At 40.0% G+C, this 27920-nt stretch overlaps 2 protein-coding genes across 4 annotated transcripts in view; one reads left to right on the top strand and one right to left on the bottom strand.

The window, feature by feature from the left end:
* Positions 1–308: 308 nt before the first annotated feature.
* LOC101853101 (mpv17-like protein 2) lies at positions 309–24986 on the bottom strand. 3 transcript variants are annotated; one of them, XM_035970738.1, is made up of 6 exons: positions 24691–24986; positions 9432–9697; positions 7408–7569; positions 5912–5988; positions 4764–4895; positions 309–1619 (listed from the first exon to the last, which is right to left on the bottom strand). In XM_035970738.1, the coding sequence occupies exons 2-6, from the start codon at positions 9610–9612 to the stop codon at positions 1575–1577; spliced, it is 597 nt and encodes a 198-aa protein (XP_035826631.1). In that variant the 5' UTR covers positions 9613–9697; positions 24691–24986; the 3' UTR covers positions 309–1574. The 3 variants fall into 3 exon arrangements, with proteins under 3 accessions (XP_035826631.1, XP_035826630.1, XP_005102213.1); XM_035970737.1 differs by lacking the exon at positions 24691–24986 and adding an exon at positions 19070–19322; XM_005102156.3 differs by lacking the exon at positions 24691–24986 and adding an exon at positions 11996–12168.
* The window catches only part of LOC118477961 (serine/threonine-protein phosphatase with EF-hands 2-like), a 13990-nt gene continuing 3459 nt past the window's right edge, over positions 17390–27920 (top strand). Inside the window, exon 1 of the mRNA XM_035970739.1 lies at positions 17390–17602. Within this exon, the coding sequence (XP_035826632.1) occupies positions 17390–17602 (213 nt within the window). The remainder of the gene's footprint in view (positions 17603–27920) is intronic.

Below are 27920 nucleotides of genomic sequence, written 5' to 3'. Positions count from 1 at the left end.
TTCGGCAATAGTGAGATGGCAACTTGGGCAGATCACAAAGAAACTGTTTAAGTACCTTTAATTCTGTAGTCTCCTCCCTAACCCTTTTTCTCTGAACTGGAACCTCACCCTCTGCTACACCCAACCCACATGTGAGAACAATGTGAACACACTAGTAACAAAGTACAGGACTTAAGAAGAAAGCTGTGCACTCTTTTACTCTGGCCCCATTCACTCGCAGATGGTACTTCATGGACCACGATCTTCTGCTTTCTCTCTCCTTTTTCTCCACAGGCTCGACACAGTCAACCAACCCTTTAACAAAAGCAGCCTTTTCTGATTTTACATTTTATTTATAATCAAACGCCTCCTTCAGAGCAAAACATTATCGCCGTGATCCACAATGACGGGCTACCTAAACGAGTTAGACAGTTAGAATACTAAGAATTCTTCAGTCACGGAAGCCAGTCGGAATATACGGTTAGAATTTCTCTTTAAAACAAGACTTTTGTTTGTCAAAATTGTTCTAGATTTTAATAGGACGTAGCCATTCGTCATGTCGATCTATTTTCAGGAAAAAAGAATTTTATTTATAATCAAACGCCTCCTTTAGAGCAAAACGTTATCGCCGTGATCCACAATGGCGGACTACCTAAACAAGTTAGACGGTTAGAATTCTTCAGTCACGGAAGCCAGTCGGAATATACGGTTAGAATTTCTCTTTAAAACAAGACTTTTGTTTGTCAAAATTGTTCTAGATTTTAATAGGACGTAGCCATTCGTTATGTCGATCTATTTTAAGGAAAAAAGCAATTCGAGAAAATTTCGAGTTAGACGGTTAGAATTCTCTGCCGACGATATGTAAACTGCAAAATATACACATTGCAAACAGATTTTCAGGTCCTGAATTTTTTCTAATTCATGCATATTCCTTTTATACACATACATAGCTTCATACACATCAAAAAGACTTCCTCAACCCACCAAGATTGCAAGTCGGCTGTATCTCCAGAGCCACACAGATTACACCCATGAAACCCTACATTTTGAAATGTCTTTGAAAGTTCTTTAACAGGAATGTTCAAAAAAGAGTAAAATTCAATGAGACTGGTGAGGATGTAAAAATTCAGTCTTGTCCATCAAAATCGACCTTTGACTGAGGAAGGGATAAAATCACTTTCATGTCTTCACTTAACAAATAAAATAGCATCGGCAAACTCCTCAAATGTATTAGCCCACAGAACAAATTTTTTCTGAACAGGAACATTTTTTTTGCCCATTTTTCCTGCATTTTGCATTAAAAACTTCTTTTTTCAAATTTCCGCATTTGAATTTTATCAATGTGGTTCTTTAGCACATGCAACAGTTATCAAAGACTAAGAAAATGCAGTAAAATTTTTTAATTTAAAATTTGGGCTTGGTACATCTGAACAGCTGACCGATGATATATAAATAAAACAAGCACAAAATCCCCAAACAATACAAGTCTGCAAACAAATTTAAAACACTACATGCAAGAGATGACCATCTCAAACAATGATCTCTGCGGCTTTTCTCCTCAAGTCTCAGCATCCGCAAGAATACCCGCTGACCTGTCACCGTATATGAGCCTCCTCCACTGCTTCTTCTGTTTCATCGTCCTGAAACAGATCAAAACTTTTTTTAAAGCACCAGACATGCTAAAGGAACATATTCATAAGAATAACAAATACACCATATTATGACAGTTTTAATATCACTGTATTTGGTTGCATAGAGCCTAACCATAATATAAACCATTTTAAAGAAAAACGGGGCAATATTTTTTTATCTTACCTCCGTGTAAAATATAGATAAACATTTTGAAATCTTTAGTAACTTAAGCAACATACCAGTTACAATTTTACGGTTAAGATTTCCAGCAACAAAAGCTAGATAGTATAGAGCTGAGACAAACAACCCACATCATATGATTGCTTTTAAGCACAAGGGGGCAATCCCGAAAAATGTTGTTTTGATAAAATTGAAAGCAAAGCTTTTGGACCCTTGCTCAGTTTCTTTAAAAGACAAGGAGACTTTTCTCTATAACCAAATAAATATGCACACCAATGAAACAAAACACACATGTTTGAGAAAACTTCAAGTGGAATGCATGGACAAAATTCTGGCAGATTTAATTTGATCATTACAGATTCATTTCCACTTAATCATTTCTTTCCACATGAATGTTTATGGTGGGTGGTTTTTATGCCCCATCAACACAATTTAGATCCTTTACAAAGCAGACCATGGCTGACAGAGGCAATCTGAGCTGAGAGAGATAGAATATCCTAGGAGAAAGACTGACATACTCAATAAAAGTTTTCTCTACTCAAGAACTGAACTAAGGTTTTTTTTGTGTCGCAAGCTATGTCATTGCACCTACGCACAAATATAGAGAGATGATGGAAAAAATCTATCTAATCAGTTGCACAAAAGAAATAAAAAAGTCATTGTATAACCTTTATAAACAAACAAATTACTTCAAAATAATAATAAACATCTCAATACTTCATTTAAATATTGAAAAGAAGTAAAAATGCCAACAGAACATTTGTTTAAAATCAGATCACCAAACCAAAACATTGCCAATTTTACCTTTGACTTGAACCTGAACAAGGAGACAGTTCAAACAAAAATTGTATATTTTTACCGCATTTTGATATCACAGGGATAGGGACTAATCCAAAAAATTATTACGGAAGATTCTGCGACAGCAGCAGGGGGTGAGGGGGGCGCAGCCCTCCTAAAGCAGGGAAGAAATTTACGTTTATAACTTTAAAAACATAGTCTCCGAGAGAGTTTTGAATTAAAAAAAAAAAAAGAATTACAAAAAGGTGTTATTTCACTAGCTAACAAACATAATTGAAAAAATTAAAAAATACAGAAGCCTACATTCATCTAAATACTTACATTACAATGAATACTTCTACAAGTCAGATCAATGTTATTGTTTGATGGCCAAGCAGTAATTCTTTTCCCTGCATGTTCATGTTTTCATGTTCAAGAAGGAGGAGAAATGGCAGCAATAGTTTGTCAACACCCACTTTCCCACACCACCAAGAAATCCACAACGCAACAGTACAATCATGGGCAAGTTTTTTTTTGTTTTTTTTAAAATTCGGACCCCATCCCTGATATCAAGTCTACAAAAAGGGAGCTCATAATCCTGATTCTTATAGGATGTGGTCAAGCCAAAAAAAACCCAGGACAAGTTCTTTTTAAGAACAAAAATCAGGATACCAGCCCGTAACCTACAACAGTACCTGAAGAATATTCTTATGGAGTCAATTAAAAGAAAAACCAACTCTAGTGCGGTCAAAAATGTATATCTCCTTAACTATCGAAAAAACCGGGGGGATGGGGGAGGAGAATAAAAGGGGGGAGGGGGTGGCACATTCAACCTCATACCCCTGTACTAGTAGGAACAAATATGTTTCATTTCTCTTTCAGTGAATAAAAGAACAAGAGATCATGACATATTGGTGATTTTAGTAAGTTACTGTGACAACTTTTCCCATTTAGGAACAAACCAATTTCATTAAAAAATATATATCAATGTACAAAAGTTTTTTTTAATGCACAGAAAATTGAGGTAGTCAACTCGGTACCGGTACTAATACTGAGGGTAATCTGCCATTTACAAAAAAAAAAAAGAAAAAAGAAGTTTCATTCAGATATCTAGATTCTAGATATAAAGTTTCACATGATCGTTGGTCATGGCAAGCTAGAAAAATAATAAACGGGGTGTTAACAAAACTGAAAAATAAGGGTGGGGGGGACTTTTTCGATACCTTGGAGTAAGTGTTCCAACTTTTGCACAATGACTTGTATCAATTTGTCTTAACAGAACAACATTTTTTGTAAACAACTGCTATCTGTATTCTAGAAAATTCCTTAACAAATACTAATAAAAAATTCAAGTTGGGGGTTCTACAGATTTTAAGAGGTTTACAGCTGGAGCAATAACGCTTTTAAAAGCAAGACCATTATGTTTTTCTAATCGAGACACTATGCTTATGGAACGTATGTTTTGGGAACTTTTAGTGCAAAAATGTGTTCATTATAAAATTAGTTTGTTGTAACAAGTTTTTCCACAAAAAGATGTCATTGGTGAGCTGTGTTCTTAGGCATTATGTGTATGTACAATGCGTGTGAGAAGGGGGAATGGTATGAACAATCCCATTTTACGTGTAACGGAGATTTCAGTTATTTTATATAAATTTATTAAGAAAGGTTTTAAAATCTACCCTCAATTGTTGTGGGTAAACACGATAAAATTAATACAAATTTGACATAAGCTGCTGAGCAAAGTTCGAGTGACATTGATTCACCTGTTAAGGAGATATTTGAGGATAAGTTGCGCCATGAATTTTTGACCTCATTATAAGTGATTAAAAAAGATGTATTTTTACAAAGGTCACTCAAAAGTTAAGAACAAGTCAAGTCCATCATTACAAAGTGAAAAAACAGAGTTAAATCATAGTAGGATTAACAAATTGACCTTGGAATTCATTTCCACATTTTGGTAGAATTTACTTTTTTTAACGACTTAATTTGATCAGCATGTGCTTCAACCCAAGAAAAAGAATGAACATAACACAAAGACAAAGGAGAGTAGCTTCTACTCAGTTTGTTTTCTAGACTAATAATATAAGACAGCAGAATTATACCCAGCCTATGAGGGGATAATCTGGCCTTCTTTGTTACCTAAATCAGCAGAAGACACTGCTATGCTGCTCTGTGAAACCTATGAGAGGACTCACCGATCTGTGTTTCATGTAGGACAGGAAGGAGTTCCAGATAAGAGTGGCCGAGCTCACATACAATACTCGGAACCTTCCGGGCAGGAAGCGGAAGTTGACAAACTGGGCCAGGGGCCAAAACATCCAGTCAACCTAGATTGCAGTGAGACATCAAGGAAAAATGAGCAGCAGGTTTTAACAAGTGAACAAAAGTTCTATAAAATACAGAGTTCAGCTTGTGTTTCTCAGCTGCTTGTTCTACTCTTTAAGATCATCTTACTAAGAGTACGAAATAACAAAGAAATCATTAGACGGAGCTTAGCTTTGTCTTTGATTTTAGAATATATGTACTTGCTAGCTCCATTTATAATCTTTTCTATTTCTTGAGACAGCTCATATTATCAGTATTTTATTTTACATTTTACTGCACTGATATAATTTATTTCACATTTTTGCAATTGCATCATATATATGGAAAAACTTTCATACTGTCATATTACATGAAACATGCTTTATTGTTTGATTCTGCTTTATGGTTTAAAGCAACAAAAAAATGTGTATAACTAATTGCTCATTTTTCTTAGGAAAGCAACGATAGATGATTCTTTACTTTATGTCATGGTGATTTAATTTGCGGCTTTACATTTTGCACGTTTTCTTTCATAATGAATATTCTATAAAGTTCACCCAGTCTTCATGTGATGTAAGCACAATACAATATGTTTCATAAAAACCTCGGAAAAAAATACACTAGTAGTTAGAGATGAAATGGTCTTGGTATTGCAAAATACTCTCTTTTGTAGTTTAAAAGCAGTGGAAAATCAATCTATACAAACAATTAAGGTGAGTGTGAAAATAGGCTCTCAGTCAAATCCTGGTATCTGGTCAAAGCTAGAAGTTAGCATAACAAAATTGTTATCACCCATAACAACAACAACAACAGCAAAATATAAATACTATCAACAATAGCATAACATTCTCATCACCAGCACTCCCCTCACCAGCAGCAGCAACATTTAACAACATTGGAAGTTTCAACACCACCTCTAACAAATTCCTGCAAAAATAAAGCTGTGTCCAAAGGGTATCTAAACAGCAGAGGGTTCACTGAAGCAGTCGATTATCATTCCAATATTATGAACAAAGGTCACAGAAAGTTCACTACTCACCATGTATATGTGAAGAAATTTGTTCTTCCACTCGACTATAGCAGCATCAAGACCTTTACCCTCCAATAAAGTCATGCCTGAGGATATAATAGATAATAATAAACAGCATTTGTACAGCGCATATCCCCACTCAACAGCAAGATTTATGCAATTAGCAATCCGTATAATAGAATAAAGGTTTTCATATTGAGATCTCCTTGAGTGCGAGTTTTAGTCGAGTCAAACCTATTGATATATTAATGGTGTGCAAACAAATACAAGACCAAGAGTCAGAAACAGCAGAGGGATAGGAAAGAAGTAAAGGATGTAATAGCCTTGGCTGAGCATACAAATAAGGTACTTTTTTCTTTTTAAAATATTTTACAGGGAGAATGATATACTCACAGAAGCAGAAGTGTGTGTGCATGCATGTGTGTGTTCGTGTTTGCATGGGCTTAAGTTGTGCATGTGTGTTGTGTGTGCATGTGTATGTATGTGTGTGTGTCTGTGTGTGTGTGTGTGTGTGTGTGTGTGTGTGTGTGTGTATGTGTGTGTGTGTGTGTGTGTGTGTGTGTGTGAGTGAGGGGGGGGGGGGGGGGGGTTTCAGATCATCCCTTGACAAAAAAAAGTCTATCAAAATATAAAAATTCCACCTGTCAATTTTAAATCTGTAATTAAATACCATGGGGTGAATCATGAACATAGTCCTAGAGCTTTTACCTTTTCTTCAAGTGCTAGATCTAAAACAAAAATTGGCGATCAAATGGCTGGCCACTCATTTCTCTGCTTAGATGCTCTTTATAAAACATATTAGATCTATCTGGGTCTTTTCTTGTCACCCATCTGTTCAAGTCAACTAAGAAAGTTATATTTGGTAATATGTACTGCCAAAACAAAGAAGGTGTACAAATTGAGTAACACAACAGATAGATGATAGGCAGAGACACAATGAAAAACAAGTAATATATGTTCAAAAACATGTAAAGACATACACACACTCAGATACATACCTACTATCTATCTATGGTAACATAATTATATCACATCAAAAGGTCAACTATATGGCCAATTCTTTCAACTTTCCCATCCTAAATATTTTTCATTATTTTTTCAGGAGAAAAATACTAAACAGCTACTCCAAATTTGTACATATTTCAAAAGTAAAGCCCTGAGCACAGATTTTCTTCCTTCCTCCCTTCCTTCCCTCTCTACTGCCTTTGTCATTACTTATACACTAATTCACTCGCTCAATCACTTACTTACTCATTGATCTACATATATGTACACCAATATACACACACACATACACAAAAACAAATATACAAAGACATACTGACAAGAGAAGGTATGAAGAAAAAAAAGATCCAGGTAAATCCAGCCACTGCCTGGTCACATCCTATCTTCTTCAGCAAGGTCTTCTCTCTCTCTCTCTCACACACACACACACACATACAAATACACACACACACACACACATATATATATATACACAAACACACACACACACACAGACTTACCAACAAGGAAGGATGTGCAGAAAAAAGGTCCAGCCACTGTCTGGTCACAAGCTATCTTCTTCAGCACTGTCTTCTGGCTTGTCCCTTTGAGGATTCTGTCCAGGAACGTGTACCAGTAGTGGTTGAATGGACCCAGGACAAAGCCAATTGCCACCATCCTCCCTGGACAAGTTAACAAAGGAAAACGTTTTCTTCTTCAACAAACTGATGGTATCAACGTTTTAAATGTACACACTTACCATAACCAAGTACGTTGTCGATGCATGAAGAACGGCTGAGGCAAAATAAACATTGGAAGCAGCCCAAAACACCTACATTGCAGATCCTCCAAATGTTTTCAATATTACATAATGCACTCATAAGCTTGCAAGATGTGTAAAGCCTTTTACGTCTCTAATATATGAAAATGACTACTGCATGTAATCTATGTTTACAGTTTATACGCATGTTTTCCCTCCAATTAAAAAAAAATTAAAAAATTGGAAGCCGCACAAGAAATAATCAATTCAGTTAATTAATTTTAGGACAATTGGTTTAAAAACAAAAAAATTCACAGCTCATATGTACAAGTCAAGCCCAATGAATTTAAGCAAACACTGGGACAAAGGATTTTTTTAGGGAGATCATATCTTAATTAAGTGTCTTAATTGAACAGATTAGGGGGGGGGAGGGAGGATTCGGACAAAGGTTTTAGACCACAAGATGTTTTAATTCCTTTTTTTTACCAATTTAAAAAATGAGAAGCACAGCAACTCAATAACTGTCATCCAGTTTAAGTTACTGAAAAAGCAAGACATACAGACAAAAATGACAAAAGCACAAAAAAAGAAGTGGGATACCAATGGTGCCCTCCAACCACCTATTATTTATACTGAGTTAAGTGAACAGTTGAGGCTGACTTGTCAGATATATTATTCACTAAAAACCTTTTGGGTTCAGAACTGGGTTTTCATATTATATCATGGGTAAACATTCCAATAGACATGTACAGGAAATTTTAAAGGGGTATTTAATTTAGTGGAATAAGTAAAGAAGAAATGAAAAAGAAAAAAAGAGAGAAAGCAGAGACAATGCAATAAAAACTTCAAGAACATAATAAAGGAAATGTTAAGGTACACTTGGTCTAGTGGATTACTTTTTTTAAGGGGAGATGTACACTCCCGGTAAAATTTTCTAAACGAATGACTTTTATTGACTTTCATGTAATTGGGCAAGAAGTTCATAGGTAAATAGGATTTACTAAGGGTAGATTTGTTGATTTTTTTCAGAAAAATGGGTCTCTGTGGAGGCCATCTTGGATTTTCAAACCAGTTTCTTAGTGCGGAAGAATTTCATAGAAAATAGTGAAACTTCAGCCTGAAATTTGACACAAAAGTGCAAACCTAAATGGACTGGATCTATGTGAGGATTTTGACATATCTTTAAAATAAAAAAGTGAGCCCGAAGTCAGTGGACCCCCGAGAGTCAGTTGATGAAACTTTAGCGTATATGTTACAAAAAATTTGAATATTTCCACAAGTTATCAATATTTCCCAATTTCCTCAAATAGTGCCCCATATTGGATCTTAAAGCACTTGTATGTCAAATTTGAAGCTTCTAGCTTCAGTAGTTTAAATGAAAACTCCTTCAAGGAGGTCATGCCAAAAAGTAGATTTGAGAAAAACAGAAAAAACAGGAGTTTTTTTAAATTTTAAGTTTAACATGCACTTTACAAATGCCCTTTTATGTCATTTAGGGTGTTTTTTCAACAATTTTATCATTGTGACCCGATAGAACAATTGCCTTTCCACAAAAAACAAAAAAAATCGATATTTTGAAAACATTTACTGTTATTCTCTGAGATCGCCGACCCGGGTCTTTCCTTAAGTACAGACAAAAAAAAAAAAGGAAAACAAAGCAATACAATAGATTTGATGTGGTGGAACAAGTGAAAAAGGGGGAAAAAACAGAAGAACAAAAGGACAGAAGGCTGAAACAAAAAAAAAGACTTTAAGACAAATGTAATAACATGAGGGATAAATTACCTGTTCGGGCAAAGTCGTACTTGACAGTATTGCCATTGTGTTTCTCATAAGCTATGTTCATCCGTTGTACCATGCAGTCACCTACCCCAAGTAAAGTGCCACAAGTGACAATATTTGTTGCCAAGAGATGCTTTCCATATAGTTTTTCAAAAGTGACACGTATTCGAGTAAAAGTAGTCATGCTGGAAGATTTTTACTAATTCCTGGGAGTGTGTCAAGGTCACATGTCCATCGACCAATATCATAGACAGTGACTGACTGCCATACTGGGGAAATAAAAAAAAAAAATATTAAGTAAATTCATCATCTATTTACTCACAACAATCTATTCCAAAATTATAAACATTCACCTACATACCTCTTCTCGGATCATGATTCATTGCTTTAAAATCCCTTCTTCTTTTAAACTTTTAGCTAGTTAAAACTTACGGGTCACAGGCTAAAGGACCTTCAACTGAATGCGAAATTGAAGTGACTTACTCCGAGCCATTTTCAAACTGGAAATATTTTTTAGTGTCCCTCGGTGTCGGTGTATAACATATTTATAAAGAAAAAAGCAACGGTATAAGAAGATGACTATATGGCTACATCTCAGTTGAGTCACATCCAGTTAATTCAAAATAACCAGTTTTGAAAGGCTAGTCTTGGAGAGGACATTTAAGATTGTGCTGACAAAACTTGTGACAATGATCAAAATTGTCCAATATAAATTTTCCTTTAAGCACAGAAATTTGTTCCTCCAGTTACCAGAGCAGCCTCATCAACAGTTATGCTACACCATCTAAGTTTAAGGAAGTCTTAGATAAGAAATTAAAGGAATGTAAGAAAGAGATAAAACAAAAGATAATGCAACAGCAACAGAGTATAGTTTGGTAGTTTATATTGTATTATGATTGATTATCATTTCCTTAGCACTCACAGTCATAGGCATAATCAGCCATTTATAAGTCATCATTGGTATTGGGCATACTCTTATTAGTAACACTAGTAACAGTGGAAAACATAACGAAGTGACTATTTCTCCGAACGTTCGGCCAGTCTAGCCGTACTTAGATCTAGGTTTGGCCCAATCGACTCAAGCCTGCTAAGTAGTACACAGGTCTCATTAGATCTAGATCTAGTAATTATTCAGGTTCAAATACATGCAAGTCAGTAAGGCACCTTTTGGTTTTGTCTGAAATACAAATATTTAAGGAATTGCAAACTAAAAATTTCATTTACAATTCAGCCATCAATATTAAGTACGGCTAGACAAGAAGTCTAGCCGTCCTTAAGTACGGCTAGCCTGGCTGTCTATCCGTACTTATCTTAGGCCCTATTAACATTAGAAAACAGGAGGTTTAAAATACATGCACTGTCATTAAGGCACCGTCTCAAATGGCCACCTCTATTCTCACCCGGGGTGAGAATAGTGCAGGCGAGTCTTTTGGCTATTCTCACCGGGTGCGCGTTCACCGTTATAGCCTAGATCTAGGCCAACAAATTTTGCGTTCACCCTAAACCACAGAATTCTACACTGTGATAACAGAAAAATTGAAGAATTCTGTGCTGTGAACAAACGTTCCATTACAACTGTACTTGTAGCCTACTAAAAGCGTACAATTTTGTCTGTGGGCAGTGGAGAGAGAGAGAAAGAGAGAGAACAAAACAAAATGGCGACCCACGTAGTTCGGCTCGATTCGAAAAGTTAAATAGCCGTAGCATCTTTGTAGACAACCAAATTAATTTACTTTTGTGTTTTAACATCATTTTTTAACTTTGTTTTGGTCAATTTGATCGTCCACACCGATAGACAGTATTCAGAAAGAGACAGAGAGAGAGAAAAGAGGGGAGGAGTAGATCTTGCGAGAACTTCCGGGCGGGTGAGAATAGCCACAAATTTCGTCTCAAATACAAATACTTTAGGTACTGCACACTAAAAATGTATATTTACAATTCAGTAGGCCTATATTTTGTAAATGGTCAGTCTAGCCATCATATTAAGAATAAAAGTACGGCTAGACTGCGAGTCTAGCCGTATTTAAGTACGGCTAGACTGCCAGTCTAGCTGTCATTAAGTACGGCTAGATCTAGCCTCTCCCTAAAAATAATAGATCTAATGATAATAACAATGATAACAAGAGAATAAGTAAACAAGTTGAAGGTTAATTATTGCATCAGACTCAGAGAAGCCTGTGGTCACTCTTCTTATGAATGTGGGCAGTGTTAGTAGTGTCAGCAGTATGGGTAACAGTATTCCTGCTGTCAGTTGTCAAAAGTCTGCTATAAAATGAATAATGTATTCTAGATTCTAGATCTAGACTCTAGATCTCTCTATTAACATTAAAAGGTAGGACCTAGGCCAAGCAACAAACACTGTACAGCCTATAAACACTCAAACAACAAACACATTGCTAAACAGTAGCCTCCTAAACAGACATACAGGAGGCCTAGCGGCCTAGCCCTAACAACGACGACATTAACTCGACTCAAACTCACGAAATTTGAATTTTGTCAATTTTGCATGAATATCCAATACACACAAAAACAAGAAACGTTGCAGATTGTTCCTTCATGATACTTACAAGTCACAACGTCAAAGAAGTGGGGAAAAATCCCCGCTCAGTCTCAGTGCCCTCTATTGTCCCAAGCAAGTTCTCCTTGGTCCTTGCAATGTAACTAATGTTTTGCTTTAGGCCTAGGCCCTACAAGGGCGCAGACATATTGTACCTTAAAAACATGAAACTTTGCATCCACTTTTTGTATTTAGAGTACAATTATATTTTAGTGTCTCTGGTACAATTAATGTATGACAACGAGTCTCTAGTGTTTTGGTTTAAGTTTGCAATACATCCCCGAAAAACACAAATTTGGAACAATTTAAGCTTATTTTACTCCTTGCGCTACATGCAGTAGGGCAATAATGGGAAGCGATCAAGACTATTAGGCTATCATAGGATAAAATATAAGTAACCAATTTGTCCAATATCAAATTCATTTATTTCGTTTCGGTTTCTCTGACTTAGAAAGTGTTAGAAAAATTAATACTGTCCATTGATTCTAGCTTTGTTTACAGTTTCCACTGTCCACATTGTGCCTGTGTGCTGGTTGAGTTGATTCCACCGGGTGTAATGTGTAATTCAATGAGAATGGATGTGTGACGGTGGTGAACGTAAGTCGTTATAAATCTCACTCACGTTTCGCCTTGGGGGTCAAGATAGTTTCAGATCTCTCCCAAATTGCGGCTTTCTAGATCCAGTTGGAGTATTCTAATTTCTATTTCTATTTTAAAAACCCAACAAAATGAATTCGTATGATCAGCAGATGATACTCGAGTCCTGGAGTTTGTTTCCTGTTGGAAGTTGAGAAGTTGATAGATCTAGATTCTAGATCTAAATCTAGATCTAGATCTAGATTCTATAGATCTAGAATCTACATCTACATCTAGATTCTAGATCTAGATCTAGATTCTAGATCTAGATCTAGATCTTGTTCTAGATATCTAGATCTAGATCTAGTCTAGATTTCTTCTAAAGACGTGTTGCCTAAATTAACTGTACAGAACTGTGCAGTAAGCTGACGAGTGTAGGTAACTGCAAAATAAGTAAAGGTAGGTTCTAGAGTAGAGATCTAGAATCTAGATCTATGCAGACTGCAGGTAAATCGCACAGGATAGAATCTAGATCTAGATCTAGATCTAGATCTAGATATCTAGAGGCGAGATAAGGTCTTGGCTTGTTACCTGTGTCTATTTTCACAGAATAATAAAACTAGATCTAGATTCTAGATCGCAGTGGCTATGTTCACGGCGCCCTATGCAGTTTGCTGGTCTTGCTGAGGCTACGTTCACGGCACTAAAGCTTCGTTTAGGGAATTCGGAGGAGCGTCCGCTGCCGGTTTAAGTCAGCTGGTTTTAGATCTAGTCAGTGACAACAGTGACGTATATTTAATAGTAAATTTTTGCCAGCTGCATGTGTTCCATCCCATGGGATGAAGGAAGACGAAGCGCCCTAGCAGAATTAAAGTCGTATGGAAAATTGGATACACGGTAGGCCTAGGGAAACAAGAGGTGAGAGATGGGAAACAGAAGATGGGATTCAGAAAATGGAACTGGTCATAAAATGTGTACAATAATGACTGTATTGCACCGGGTCAGCCTGGGAACCAACGCAGAGAGAAAATGACGGGAATCAGTTATATTCTTAAAAACGCCGTCTCTCTCTTTCTATTTCTGTCTGTCTTTCTCCCTTTCTCTTTCCTTTTCTCTCTTTCTCTTCCCCCCCCCCCCCCTCTCGCTCTCTTTTCTCTTTCTCTGTCTGTCTGTCTCTCCCTCCCTCTTTCTCCCCTCCCCCTTCTCTCTCTTTCTCTCCTCCTCCTCCCCCCCCCCCCCTCACCTTCTCTCTCTCTCACTCTTTCACTCTTACCCACACACGCACACACACTGCCCGCAAACAAAATTGCATGCTTTCAACTCGAGAGCGCTGGAACTTTTGTTTACACTCGAAATATTATTATCAAAGTCCGTCACGCGCTGACGCAAGGTCGCTCCCAAGTCTCTCCCAGACATGAGATAGGGGAATTGAAACATCTTGTAGGCGTATTTTTGTTATAATGCGTTGTTGCATAATTGAGAGTTTGTCGTTTTTCCTTACACTGGCGAACTCTGAGCCAGAGCTCAGTGTAAGGGAAAACGAGGAATGGTTGATATCGGTCAAGGATCACTGCTTCATTTTCCTTCATCTCAAGGGATGGAACGCTTGAAGCAGGCCTAAATATTAAATGATGTCACTGTCGTCACTAACTAAAACCGGCTTACTTCCTTAAGCCGACAGTGGATTCTCCGTCTAAGCGAAGTTTGAGTGCCTTGAACGTAGCCTTAACAGCACCTCTGCAAACTGCCTTCAGGGCGTCGTGAATGTAGCCTACCAACTACGTTTAAAGCGCCGTGCCACTGCGGCTGCGAAACTAGATTAGACTAGAATCTATGACTAGAGATCTATCTTGTAGACCTCTAGCAGCTGTATTCTTGTCCAATAAATGTGTTAATAAAAGATTATAGTATTGAAACTGTGCGGAAAATGTGTCAAGATAGATTATTTTTTCAGGTTGCGAAACTGATCCTTAATCACTTTGAAGTGTTTTTATATTGGAGAAATTTTAACTTTACTCTGTAGTAAGACACAGGTTGGTGTACTTAATCATTGGAACTTTTGTTTGTTATTTTAGATACTCTGATTGTTCAGAAAGGAAACTGATGCTACAGCATTCCCCAAGACAATACAATTTGGGACAGGGAATGCCTTTCCTTGTGCACTCATTTTGATACTATATACCTCTCAAGCTTCATGAAGTGAAACTTCCTGAAACAGAATTTAACTTGGCTAACATTCTGTGGTATTTTTTATTCTGTGCCTTGGCCACTGGCACTTCAGGATATTGTGACAGCAAGCCTGAGAGCAAACTTGAAGCTAACTGTCTTAACACAAGACTCATCTATGTGCCATGACCATTTGTGGTAAGTAGGCTACAATAAAAACTTATAAAATAGTGCCAAAAATAAAGTACTTCTTTATTATTATCTTGAATATAATAATCTGTACTTTTTCATATATATATATGCTAAAATGCCTCAAAGATTTTAAACCCTAATATGATTTGACTCATCATCATTCTACTACTGTAAGTATTTTAACATGTTTGCCGGGGGGGGGGGGGGGGTTCTCTGGTGATAGCAGATTGCCAAATGCCCTGTTTTGTAGCATTCAATTCACTCTACAGTTACTGGGACTATTGGTAAACTGCAAGGACTGTAATCACTGCTGGTTCACCTATATGACCTGTGCATGATAACAAAAATGGCATAATCTTGTCCAGGTTATGAGGTCAGTAAGCATGTTTGTGTGACCCTGAAGAAGAGAAAGCCCCACCCCCGGGCAGTGCTACTGACTGAAGAAATTGTCTTTAAGGCCATTCCCAAGTGGGGGGGGGGGGAGGTATTAACAGCTGATTCATCAATGTCATGCTCATACTTTGTCGGAACAACATAGTGGGGAACTGCTGCTTCTCCTGTCCTGATCCTTACTATTGGCATTTTCCTCTACTTCTTTTGTATGATCTTTGTCACTCTCTTGTGAACTGCTTTAAACCGGGGTGCCTTGATAGTTGAAGCCGACTTTGTGCTTTTGAGGCTAGAGAAGTGAGCAGAATGCCTGATTCCCTGTTTGGACTTTTTTGTTGACATCCTCCCCTTGGCGCTCATATATGACCTTTTATGCAGTTGCGAACGCTGTACAGTAAAACTCGGATTCAACGAGGTCGCCGGGCCTGACCTAAAAGCTCGTTGAATCCGAGTGTTCGTTATAGCAAACACGATGTTTTGTGTAGATAATTATAGGCACTGAGCTAGTAGGCCCTTATGTCTAAAGAGAAGTCACAAGTAGTGCCTGAAATGCCTGCATATTATGAGCTGTGTAAAAAAAAAGGAAAGACCGATTCGATCAAACGCACACGCCTTTTCATTTCGATTGTTTACCCAAAAGTTGTGTTGCTGTGTAGAGCCTAGCATACGGCAACTTTTGATTCCATTGACCAGCGCACAATTCACTACGTAGATCTACGTCAAGACTAGCTTTTATATCATTATAATAATGATCAGTTGCCCAGGGGGGGAAAAGACTGTGACACGTTTGTATCTGCGACGTTCAACGCCCGGACCGCTAGTGCCCCCCCCCCCCCCCCCCCTCCCCGACACGCACACACAGCCGCTCATCCGACCCCGACACACGCCAGAGTAGACACGTGCGCGTGCCAACAACACCTGTGTTGGTATACATTGGTATGAAAAAAGGCCGCTGATTGGTCGCCTGCTATGCGTTCTCATACTGACCGTCTAGGTCGCATGCAATTGGCTAGGTGAATAATGGCTCACAATGCAGGTGCAATGGATGGTTTCGGGGAATAGATAAAGTTCGTTCTGGGAGAAAAGTGGGCAAAACCACGTCTGCGGGGGCTGTTTACCCTGGAAACGAACTCGTTGAATCCGAGATCGCTGATTTAAGTGCTCGTTGAATCCTGGTTATTTTTTATTGATTTTAAAGAAGAAAAAAAAAAAACGGGGAATCTGTCTCTTCTCGTTGAATCCGACGAGTCCCACTGTAAAACCTTACTAAACTAAACGAAGAACATAAAAAGGTGGAAAGGGGTGTGTGTGTGTGTGTGTGTGTGTGTGGAGGGGGGGGGGGTTATTCTGTACATCTATTTTTATAGTTTTTAGCGGTGGCATCAAATCCCCTGGACCCAGGGTTCTGATCTGATGTACTGTGATCTTGAGTTACAAGGTGTGAATGTTGTTTGTTGTTTTTGTTGCTGGTCTTTGAGTCTTCTCTGGAGACAAAAAATGAAGAATGGTAGGTTTGAGACCCCTTTTGTGTTCATCTGCTGAAAATGAAGTGTGGTTGTAGTCAACCTTGATTTCCATGAATGGAATGTTTGTTTAAGTGTAAGTTCTTCTTCTCCAGTTGAAGTAGGCCCGATACTTTTGCAAGCGAGTGTACCAAAATGTGTGTTCCCTAATGTCATTATAATGTCTTTTCAAATATAAAAGTTACGTTTTTAAATCTCTTTTTTCATTCTGATATCAAATAGATTTTATAGAATCCTGACAGGCTCTAAAAAATTTAAAGCAAAAGAAATCCTTGATTATGTCTGATCTTCCCTGGAATATATCATACAGCAATAGCCTACTCTCTATCTGCTGTACAACTACTTGCAACAGTCTTGACAAGATCCAAAATAATGCCCTTCGTTTTGTAAACCTTGAGCAGTACCACACCAAGGGACAACTGCTAGACAACATCAGGGCTGTCTATGCCAACAGCAGAAGGGCAGTCCACACTACCAGTGGAACATCCGACTGGTTTCCAGTAACATTCAGAGTCAGGCAGGGCTGCAATCTCTCCCCTGTGCTTTTCGTGATCTACATGGACCAGATTACAAAGGAGGCCAATCCAGATCCAGAGAAACTCAATGAACTCATGTTTGCAGACAACTTGGCAATGATGAACAGCAAAACACAACTGCAGAAGCATACGAAGCAACTAAACGTGAGGTTCGAGAAATATGACATGAAGATAGGTGTTAGCACGACCGAGATCATGACAGCAGGACACCAGACGAACTGGATATCCGCATCAGTGAATCCCAACTAAAACAAAACAGTGAATTCAAATACTGGGGCAGCATTTTCACAGAAAACGGCAAACTAGATTAAGAAATAGAGACCAGATGCCAGAAAGCCGATGCTGTCAGCTATCAACTCGCCCCTCTCCTGAACCACCCAGCATCCCCTTGAGCACCAAGGTGAAGCTCATCAATGCCATTTTTTTTTCAACGCTCACGTATCAGTGCCAGACACGGTCCCCAACAAAAGCATTTGAGAGGAAGCTGGTCACATGTGATATGAAATTGAAATGTCTAAGAAGAGCGGTAAACAAGACAAGACAAGATAAAAAATGAAGTCATAAGAGACATGGTAAGAGCAACACCAGTTCTACCTTACATTGAGAAAAAGAGGATCAAGTGGTTCGGACACCTCACTCGCATGCTTTTAAGCCAACAAGCTCTGAGCGCATACAACACCCGCTATTCTGGTTAGAAAGCCTGAGGAAGACCAAGACGACGTGGAAGCGAATCTGTGGCAGACACCCTCAGAGCTCACGGGATGTCCCTCCTACAGGCCACTTGCCATGCTACAGACAGACGCCTGTGCCTCCCCGCGAAACCCACTGGTACAAGCAGAAGAAAAAAGTTTAAAAAGTAAAAGTTTTATAAAAAATGGTGGCATTAGATCCACACATACTACTGTATGGAAAATTGTTTCAAATTTTGAACCCCTGGGAATTCGCAGAGATTTTGAAACAGTTTTGAAGCTCCTCGAAAGAACCAAAAGAATGTGCCCCAATCAGCCTAACAGGAAATTAGTTGGAAACCAAAGAAAAGACTTCAACAAAAATCAATCATGCATCATATCACAGAAATAATGGAGAGTCACCGTCTACCACAAATCAGAAAAGAAACCAGAAGAGTCAACAGAAACATCCCTTCCCACATTTCTTTGGGAAAAACAATCGTTGTGCTATATCTCTCGGAGACAATAGCACTTAATTTTCAGACCTTGTGACGCTGGCGCTTGCATCACATCGAACAATCACCAGATATTCAGATGACTGGGTACACGTCTATACAAAATACGGCTCAGCATTCAAAGGCACATCCAAAGCTGGATATGGAATACTAATTCAGTACCCAGATGGAAGTTCCAGTGAGATCTCTGCAGCTTGGGGGGGGGGGGGGATGCAACAACTACGATGCAGAAATGATGGCAATTGAAACAGTACTGTACATCTCCGCACAGTTTTTGACACTTATCCAAACAAAATACAGTGTACCGGTATTGTGATTTTCACTGACTCACTATCAATCTTGCAAGCGATAAAAATGACCATCATCTAAATCAAGACTTGACACACACACACACACACACACACACACACACACACACACACACACACACACACACACACACACACATATATATATACACACACATATATATATACACACATATATATATGTATATATACTGTAATGGCTCCCATCACCTGATAGCATCCTGTGGCGTCAACCTGGTGATGCGGTGGATTCCCAGACCCTCAAGCTAACTGGAAATGGCAGAGCAGACACAGTCGCCTTAAGGGGATCTAGACAGGAACAGCCCAACACCCAACCTCATACAACACTTAAAGACAAATGTTTAAAAGCAAAAGCTAACAAGATTGAATGAACAAATGGGCCTTGGGAAAGACAGGCAGAACAAGTTTTGAAACATATGACAACAACAAAACCAAATGACTATATCAACCACCTATAGAGAAAGAAACAGACCACGATCTTCCGCTTACGAACAGAACATATACAGCTCAACGTCCACTTGAACAGAATAAAACCAGAACTTCCGCCAATGTGTCCTTTGTGTGACTATGCATAATATGAGACTGGATCATCACCTTTTCCACTGCACAGCCGTAACTGACATCAGAGCTACACTTCTCCGTCCGAGACCTAACATTGACAACACACTCAATGGAACATTTTTACGGCAACTGCAGTAATCGCTACATGCATCACATCTATCATCATCACCACATGGTACTGAACAGAAGGGCGAGAGCCCAACTGTTGTTGGGTCGATAACAGCAACATGGAATCCTGAATAACTAAAACAAAAATGGTTTGGGTTTTTTTTTTAAGCTTCAAATTTGATGATGTGCTGCTTACTAAATATGTTAAAATGTTAATTATGTGGCCTGTCTGTCTGTCTGTCTGTCTGTCTGTCTGTCTGTCTGTCTGTCTGTCTGTCTGTCTGTCTGTCTGTCTGTCTGTCTCTCTCTCTCTCTCTCTCTCTCTCTCTCTCTCTCTCTGCACTGGGGGAAATAAGCCAACGTCCGTTGATCCGTTTCGTAATGAAATCTAATCTATTGATTGCTCTCTCTCTCTCTCTCTCTCTCTCTCTCTCTCTCTCTCTCTCTCTCTCTCTCTCTCTCTCTCTCTCTCTCTCTCTCTCTCTGTGTGTGTGTGTGTGTGTGTGTGTGTGTCTCTGTCTCTCTCTCTCTCTGTGTCTCTCTCTCTCTCTAACTCTCTCTCAACTCTCTCTCTCTCTCTCACACACACCCACACACACACGCACTGGCACACACACCCACACACACGCGCACACACACACACACGCACACACACATACTTGACATACCCACCGTTGCCTCAGTCAAAAACTCCTGTAAAAGCGACATTTTCCAAATGATACAGGAGCAAAAACTTCACAATTGTTGCAGTTTTAGGTCTATTGAATTGAAACGTTCACATTATAATACTCATGGCAACAACACAAACACGTTTCAGTCACACATCAGCATAAAAACAACAATTTTCAACGAAACGTGAGGATGCAAAAAGTCATTACTGGATATTTATTAAAAACGTGAACATAAACTCCTTTATGGGACTCGTACAGGATTTCTTTACTGATATGGGGGGTGGGGGTGGAAAATAGATAGTGCTTACAGGATTTTAGTAGACTGAAAGTGGGATCATACTAATTAAATTACAAATTCAAAGTGTTCAGATACTATTTAGTTGCTGTTTTGTTGAACTGCGCGATATGCTTTTCAAGATCATGGTCAATCTGATTGTCATACAATCTAAGGGGCTCTTGTGGCCTAGAGGTTAAGGTGTTGGCCTCTCATTCAAAGGTCCCGGGTTCGAATCCGGGTAGCGACCGAAAAATTTTCTTCTCTAAAATTGTCTCCTTTCACCTCCTTTCCTGCTCTCTAGCAATGTTCTGTTGTCTGCTTTCAATTCCACTTTCTGCCCCCACCCCCTCACCTCCTTTGCCCCCTCCTCTGGGCTCCTGACTCTTTCTGCAGCCTTTCTACTGCTACTCCTTGCCTCCTCCTTACTGCTGTCTTTCTGCCACACCCCTGATCTTCTGGTAGGAAAGATCTACACCTAGCCTTCTCGGACAAGGGCGAAAAATCTCGGAGGGCCCGTGTGCAAGTTGCGCACGTTAAAGATCCCTTGGTGGTCTAAAATCGATAACAGTAGGCTTCGGCCGCCACCCGGGCAAAATTCAAAATTTCCTACCAACTGAAAAATATTAGGTGTGTCCCGCGCGCTCATATGACCTATGCAGTTGCGAGCGCCGTAAAACACTTTACAAAAACAAAATACAATCTATATGAAACGACCAAAGTCATTTTAAAAGGTAAAAAAAAGGATCTCCAAAATGCGTGAAAAATGATTATGTCTAAAAACATGAAACATTTTGACTGCTACAAAAAAAAAATAAAAAATATCAAACTCCAGAGGGGAAGTCTGGTTGTCGTACAACTTTTTTGTAACCCTTTAAGACATTCTTTATAGAAAAAAACACCAGAAATGCGTCGGAAAAAGACGATAGGGTTTAGTTAGAACATTACCAATTTGACGAGTAAAAAGTCATTAAGCTCCTTGGGAAAAGACATGCATAGATAGTATGAGTCAAATAAGCGTATACATTAGCAGTTGGACGTTCTCATTCACACCCTAACGAGTGAAAAACATGACATAATCGATGAGAACCAAGCGCATTTAACTATATATCTACCGTATTTCCTGAAACTTTTATTAGGCGTACCTAGATCTAGTTAAATCATAAGCACAACGAAAACGGAGATTCTGGTACATAGAGGGTGGTGCAGTGGTGAGCAGGTGGGATCAGGTTAGATGAAAAAAATGGAATGAGGCCATTTGAATAGCTTCTTATGAAAAGTCAAATTGGAAGCAAATTTATTGTTTGTTGTCTCAGAAAAACAAGGAAACTGGCCGTGGCATAAAGAATGGGCCAATGCAAAGATCAAGAATTTCTCTAGCTAAAATTAGTAGCAACACGTTGTAGCACTTAGCATATATATCATTATGACAATAAACTCCTGCGTTAAAAAAAATTGGAGGGAGGGGGTGGGGGATGTTGAGGTGACAATAACTAATGTTCCTATTACAGAACAGTGAGATTCTGGTACAGAGGGCAATGAGCAGGTGGGATCAGGTTTGATGAACACAATGAAATGAGGAACACAATGAAATGAGGAACACAATTCAATGAAATAAGGTCCCTCTTTTTGTCCTCTGACACAACAGCTGGTTCATTGAGCACTGATGCGTTCAATAGCTGTTCGTCTGGTTCTTCTGGTTTCCGTCTGCGTCGCATTATGTCAACTCAGCTCTCTTTCCCGTAGCGGATGATCATAGTGTCGTTCTTATTTCAAACGAATATTGTTGCCCTAATCTTTGTCCTTTTGATCTTCTCGCGGTCTTCGTCATAATCCAGGTTTTGAGTCTTCTTGAAACTGCAAGTCAAAGAAATCTTGTGCAGACATAATTTCCTTGACATTGTAGGGATTCTTACTCCTTTGTGTTCCGCGGACGACGGTCGCCCACTGTTCTGGTGTGAATAATGGAATTCGTTTGGCAGCATCAGCGGTCACAGAGTGCACGGGGTCATACTCATTCTGAGTGTGGTGTCCGAACTCTAAGAAGCTGTGCTCAATTTTCTGTACAGAGGGCAGTGTTTTCAGACAGCCAAAACCTCGTGGTGATGTACCTGTTCCGGTTTTGGCCCTTGCAGTTGTCAGAAACAAAAATGAAACACTGTTTTGCCTTAAGCTGCATGCATCTGATTCATCATCATCATCCAGTGCCAGATCTGCGACAGACATCGGCGATCATGGTTTTCCATTCATTCCTTTGCTCGCATGCTCTCAAAAAAGCTACGTTTCCCTGATCTTTCCCTGTTACCCATTTGTGTAGGTTCCCGAGTATGTTGTTCTCGGCCTACCCCTGCCTCGCTTGCCCTCAATTTTGCCAGTGAGAGCTAGATGTTCAAGACCCTTATGTCTATTCAGGTGTCCCAAAAACTGCATTTGTCGTTTCCTGATTGTTTTTAACATTGAGCGTCCCACGTGGGCTTCATCAAGCACTACCTCATTTGATTTCTTTTCCTTCCACGATGCTCTTAGCAGTCTCCTAAGAAACCACTTTTCTGTTGCTTCTATTTTATTTTCACTGTCTTTAGTGATCGTCCAGCATTCACAGCCATATAGAAGGGTTGACCAAACATAGCATTTCAGGACTTTCATTTGGATGTTCATTGAGATGTTTCTATTTTTCAGGATTGGGCTCTTTAAAAAAAAATTGAAACTAGCTTTAGCCATTTTAGTTCTCCTTTTTATATGCATCTGATTATAGTGCCATAATTCAGGGGCAATCTGATTTGAGCCGCACGAAGACACATTATGTTCTGGCCACATATAGCACAGAAAGCTTTCACTTGTAGTAATAACTTAGCTTCACCGTGTGGGCAAAACGGCACTTTTTATAAATCGAAGCAGGAAGCCAATAATATTGTTGGGTCGTCCGTTGCTAGTTGCTTTGTCAACGCTTTGTATTAGCTGCTCTTTTGATGGGTTTTGAGTAGCTTCGAATGCCAGGCATTGGTTGCATTGGTCTTTCTTGCGAGTGAAAAAGCCAATGTTGAATTCTTTCACAAGAATCTCTTGATACTTTGAGAGTGAGGCACACGTATTTCCTTTGCTTCTTTGCCAATCTTGATACAACATGTACATCGTGCTTAGGCTCAATCCAGCTTCCCGAGGTACATCCTACCACTGAACTCACGACAGTAATGGGATGAAACTGTCGGGAAACTGTTGGTGTGGGCCTTTATGATCTGAACTGTTTCCTCGTCTACTGATCAGCAGAAACGGCGCCAACATCTGTCATTTTCTCAAAAGCACTGTAGACAACATCCTGTTTAATACGTTTTGTGTCCAGGAAAATTTTTCGAACCCAGCTTGTCGTTCACCATCAGATCTGATACGCGTGTAGTAAAGAGAAGCTCTCCGTCTTGATTGTCATTCTATGTGCGAACACGAGTAGGAATGACTTTTTTGACGCATGAGACAATGACTTGTCTCTGAAGATCTCCACACTTCCAATAATCGGAGAACATACTTTGTCTGTCTTGTGCATCCAATTTCTGAAGGCATTTTGTGGGACAAATTTCGCTACAACCTTGGCCCATGACTTTTGAAGCCACTTTCTTTCCTTTGAAACCAATGTATGTCTGTCCACTATTGCGGGGTGTTTTTCTCTGATTTTGTTTCCAGTGGTTCGCCTTGCGTGATTGTTTTCTTGACGACATTGTCCGTAACCTCTGGGGATGCTTTTTTGGAGGACGGGTGATGGTCGTGCGGTCACTGGAGTGGTTGAGTTGGGTGGGAAAGAGTCATCCTGGAAACTCCCGCAAGTTAGTGTGACATCATCAATTTGAGAAAGGGTTGATTCAACTGCTCGGTCTGTGCTATGTTGAGTTACAAACTGGATCGATGATGTAGCTGTCGCGAAAGACGAAGACGAGGGAATACGCTGATCTGGGGCTTTGAATCATGGTGTACTTGTTGCCTTTTCTTGTGCGGAAAGGAGAAGATAGTCGTCCACATCACTGTCAGAATCGCTGGCAGGGAGCAATGCTGTGCGGTTAACTGACTTTTTACCTATGATTTAAGTCCAAGTGCGACATGTGTTATATCAGCGTCAGACCATTCGGTGTCCGTGTCACACACATCGCCATTCCCTATCATTCGTGTCAACTCCAGTCACCCCTGTATATATATGATATTTTACTTACTTGGTTGGAGATTAGGCATCATTGCAGGCGGCACATTGCCATAGCTGCTCCTCCCTCCTCTCCAGGGTCCATGAAAGGGTCCGCTTGCTAATGGTGCCAGTTATCAGCTGGTTGGATATTCTTCCGGCTTTTTCCACGCAGGTTGCTGTCTGTCCCCGACCCTCCAGAGACACCAGCTTCCCTCAGTCTTTCCATTGTGTGTAATGTGGTGCATTCATCTTCTCTGTTGTCGTTGAACCCCCATTTTGTCAGTGCTGCCATGACTGTTGGTGGATTTAATTGCATGGTGCCGCCAAACTCAGCCTGGCCGGCCAGCTTATCAGAACTCAGCACAGAGAGACGCAAAGAAGGGCAGCGTTGTTATAGAATACTCCTGTGTGTGGTGCATACAGGACAGGACTCTTGGAACACGAAAACAGTGTAGCAAATTCCTGTATGATACCTTACTGGAATTTAGCCGAACAATATATGTAGCAAAAATGCGAGCAGGAATTTTCTAACTTTGTTTCTGTTTAACGCACAGGTTGCATCTTTTGACACAAGGGGCGCCGTGTTCCCTGCTTTCGATTTTTTTTTTTAACTTGGGGGGGGGGGAATTTTGGTCTATACGGAAGTTTTTGACTGAGGCAACGACACACACACACACACACACACACACACACACACACACACACACACACACACACACACACACACACACACAATCACACACACAATCACACACACACACAATCACACACACACACGCACTCAATAACACACACACACACACACACACACACACACACACACACACACTCACTCACTCAAACACACACTCGCATACACACCTTATGGCCGCGTCTTTAATGGTATTTAACCCCATCAGAATCAGAATGAACTACAGTATGGATGACGTTCATTCGGATCCCCAATGTGGCATTTTTCAGCTCGTTGTTTCGGGGAGTGGTGGATTGGTGTAAGTAAGCAAGCAAGCAAAAAATAAGTAAGTAAGTAAGTGTAGCTATGTGGGTTTAACACCCCCATCAACACTGTTCGGTTATTTAGGAGATAGCACTTCCGAATTTAATGTACATCTCCGATAGGACCGAGCCAAATGGGTTGAGAGCCTAGAAGATTCCACAAAATAACTCTAGTTCAATAACGCTCAGTCTGGGATTCGATCCAGGGCCTTCAGTTCCGTAGCCCAGCATGATACCAATTGAGCTAATGGAGTGCCTTGGGTGGTTGTCTGGAGCTCTGGGGTGGTTTTCTCCTTCTTTCCTATCAAAAGTCTATCGTCCTTTAAATCTCTCCGTCGCCTCCTCTTCTTTGTATGTTAGTCTCTAGTAACGCCTCTAATCTTCGGCACATGGCCTATTTGTGTTGTTGGGGAGGGTGGGGTGGGGGGGGGGGTTGTGAAAGCCCTCCACTAGATTTGCTCGATCCTCAAGGGGATGTATAATATTAGACTTGGAGGTCCTTTTTACTTCCTGTCATGAATGTTTTACGTGCACATCGACATGATAGTGGGTGGGTGGTGGGTGCTCTGGTGTGGTTTGCCTCTTCTTTCCTATCACACATCTGTCGTCCTTATCGCCCCTTCTTCTTTTTTATGTTTGTTACTCTCTTGTAACACCTCTAATCTTCTGGCGCTCATATGACCTTTTGCAGTTGCGAGCACCGTAAAACCTCTACATAAAAAATCGACATGATTTAGATATATAGAGGCGGGCTGCTTCGACCTCGTCTGTTCCCACCTCGTGAATAATGGATCATCGTTGAGAGGGGTGTGAAGAGCGCACTATGCCATGAGTTAATGCAAATAAACCACCAGGGAAATAACACACTATGGAGCTGGCAAACAAACCACTGGAAGAACAACAAAATAATGATGGTGTCGGGGTCAACAAGTTGTTTACGCCAGTAGCCCTGATAACGGCTCAATAGAGAGAGGACATGATGTGGTTTTGATGGACGGAAAAGGGTGTGTGTGTGTGGACAGACTGGGGGGGGGGGGGAAGAGAGAGAGACAGAGAGAGAGAGGGGGGGAGAAGGTGCGAGAGGGAGAGAGAGAGAGAGAGAGAGAGAGAGAGAGAGAGAGAAGGGGCGGGAGGGAGAGAAATAGAGAGAGGGCGGGAGGGAGAGAAATAGAGAGAGGGCGGGAGGGAGGGAGAGAGAGAGAGAGAGAGAGAGAGAGAGAGAGAGAGAGAGAGAGAGAGAGAGAGAGAGAGAGAGAGAGCGGAAGTTTAGCATTTGATGGGACCTGAATTGTCCATGTCGTTGCTGCTGCCACTGTATCTACGTGACCCATGGGAACGCCGTCTGTCGGTTTGTTTGTAGTTAGGGAGGAAATAACAGTTTATTTGTTCGTTTGATCCCCGTCGGTTTTTTTTCTCCTTCTGATGTATACCTTTTATAGCTGTTTTGTGCCCCTGCCTCTGACGTTCTCTCTGTTCAGGGCCGGGGTTTTTTTCATCATCTGTTCGTGTTGTTTGTGCTATACATGTAGTATAATGTAGCGTTTGGTGTTTTTCTACGCGGTAGGTCGTGGCTAGCGCCAAAATTTCCTGACTAGCTTGTTCTTTCATCCAGGTGCTATAATTAGTTAACGACCTCATGCCCAAGAATATCACCAGTTTATAAACGAACGGCAATTTGACATTTCTACATTCCGGTCGGACAATTTTAATCACAATGTTCACGCTATCGACCTGTCTAAGACAACCACCTTTCTCCTGGACAGTGGCGGCTGACCGTCTAGGACAGTTTTGGCTGTACTTCGTGGGTGATTGGCGGGCGTTCTGTTGTGCGCTCTGGTACGGTTTGCTCCTTGTTTCTTACTTCAACGCAATAATGTGTTGTCCTTGTCTCTCCGCGTTTTTCTTTGTATGCTACTCTCCAGTAACACACCATGGGTGGTTGGCGGGTGTTCTGGTGTGGTTTGCTTCTTCTTTCCTATCAAACGTATATCGTCCCTATCTCCCCTCCTTCTTTTTATGTTTGTTAAATGTTACTCTCTTGTAACGCGTGTAATGTTCTGGCGCTCATTTGACCTTATGTAGTTACGAGCGCTGTAAAACCTCTACTAAAACAAACAAGTAGCACACCTCTAATTTCCGTCATGACTTAAATCGTGGTGCAAGTGCTGCAAAACTCTTACGACGTCAAAATGTGGGTGGTTGGATGGTGCTCCTGTATGTTATGCTCCTTCTTTCCTATCAAACATAATATATCGTTCAAATGCCCCC

This window comes from Aplysia californica, unplaced genomic scaffold (genome assembly GCF_000002075.1).
Source record: "Aplysia californica isolate F4 #8 unplaced genomic scaffold, AplCal3.0 scaffold00315, whole genome shotgun sequence".
NCBI lineage: Eukaryota > Metazoa > Mollusca > Gastropoda > Aplysiida > Aplysiidae > Aplysia > Aplysia californica.
This window is presented reverse-complemented; position numbering and strand designations above follow the sequence as displayed.

Bases quoted from the DNA above. Each gene is read 5' to 3' on its own strand.
- LOC101853101 (XM_035970738.1), bottom strand. From the start codon at position 9,612: ATGACTACTTTTACTCGAATACGTGTCACTTTTGAAAAACTATATGGA. The intron at 7,570-9,431 runs GTAATTTATCCC...TAACTTGTCCAG, and splicing joins GTACGACTTTGCCCGAACAG to GGAGGATGGTGGCAATTGGC. The intron at 4,896-5,911 runs GTGAGTAGTGAA...ACTGCAATCTAG, and splicing joins AATTTCTTCACATATACATG to GTTGACTGGATGTTTTGGCC.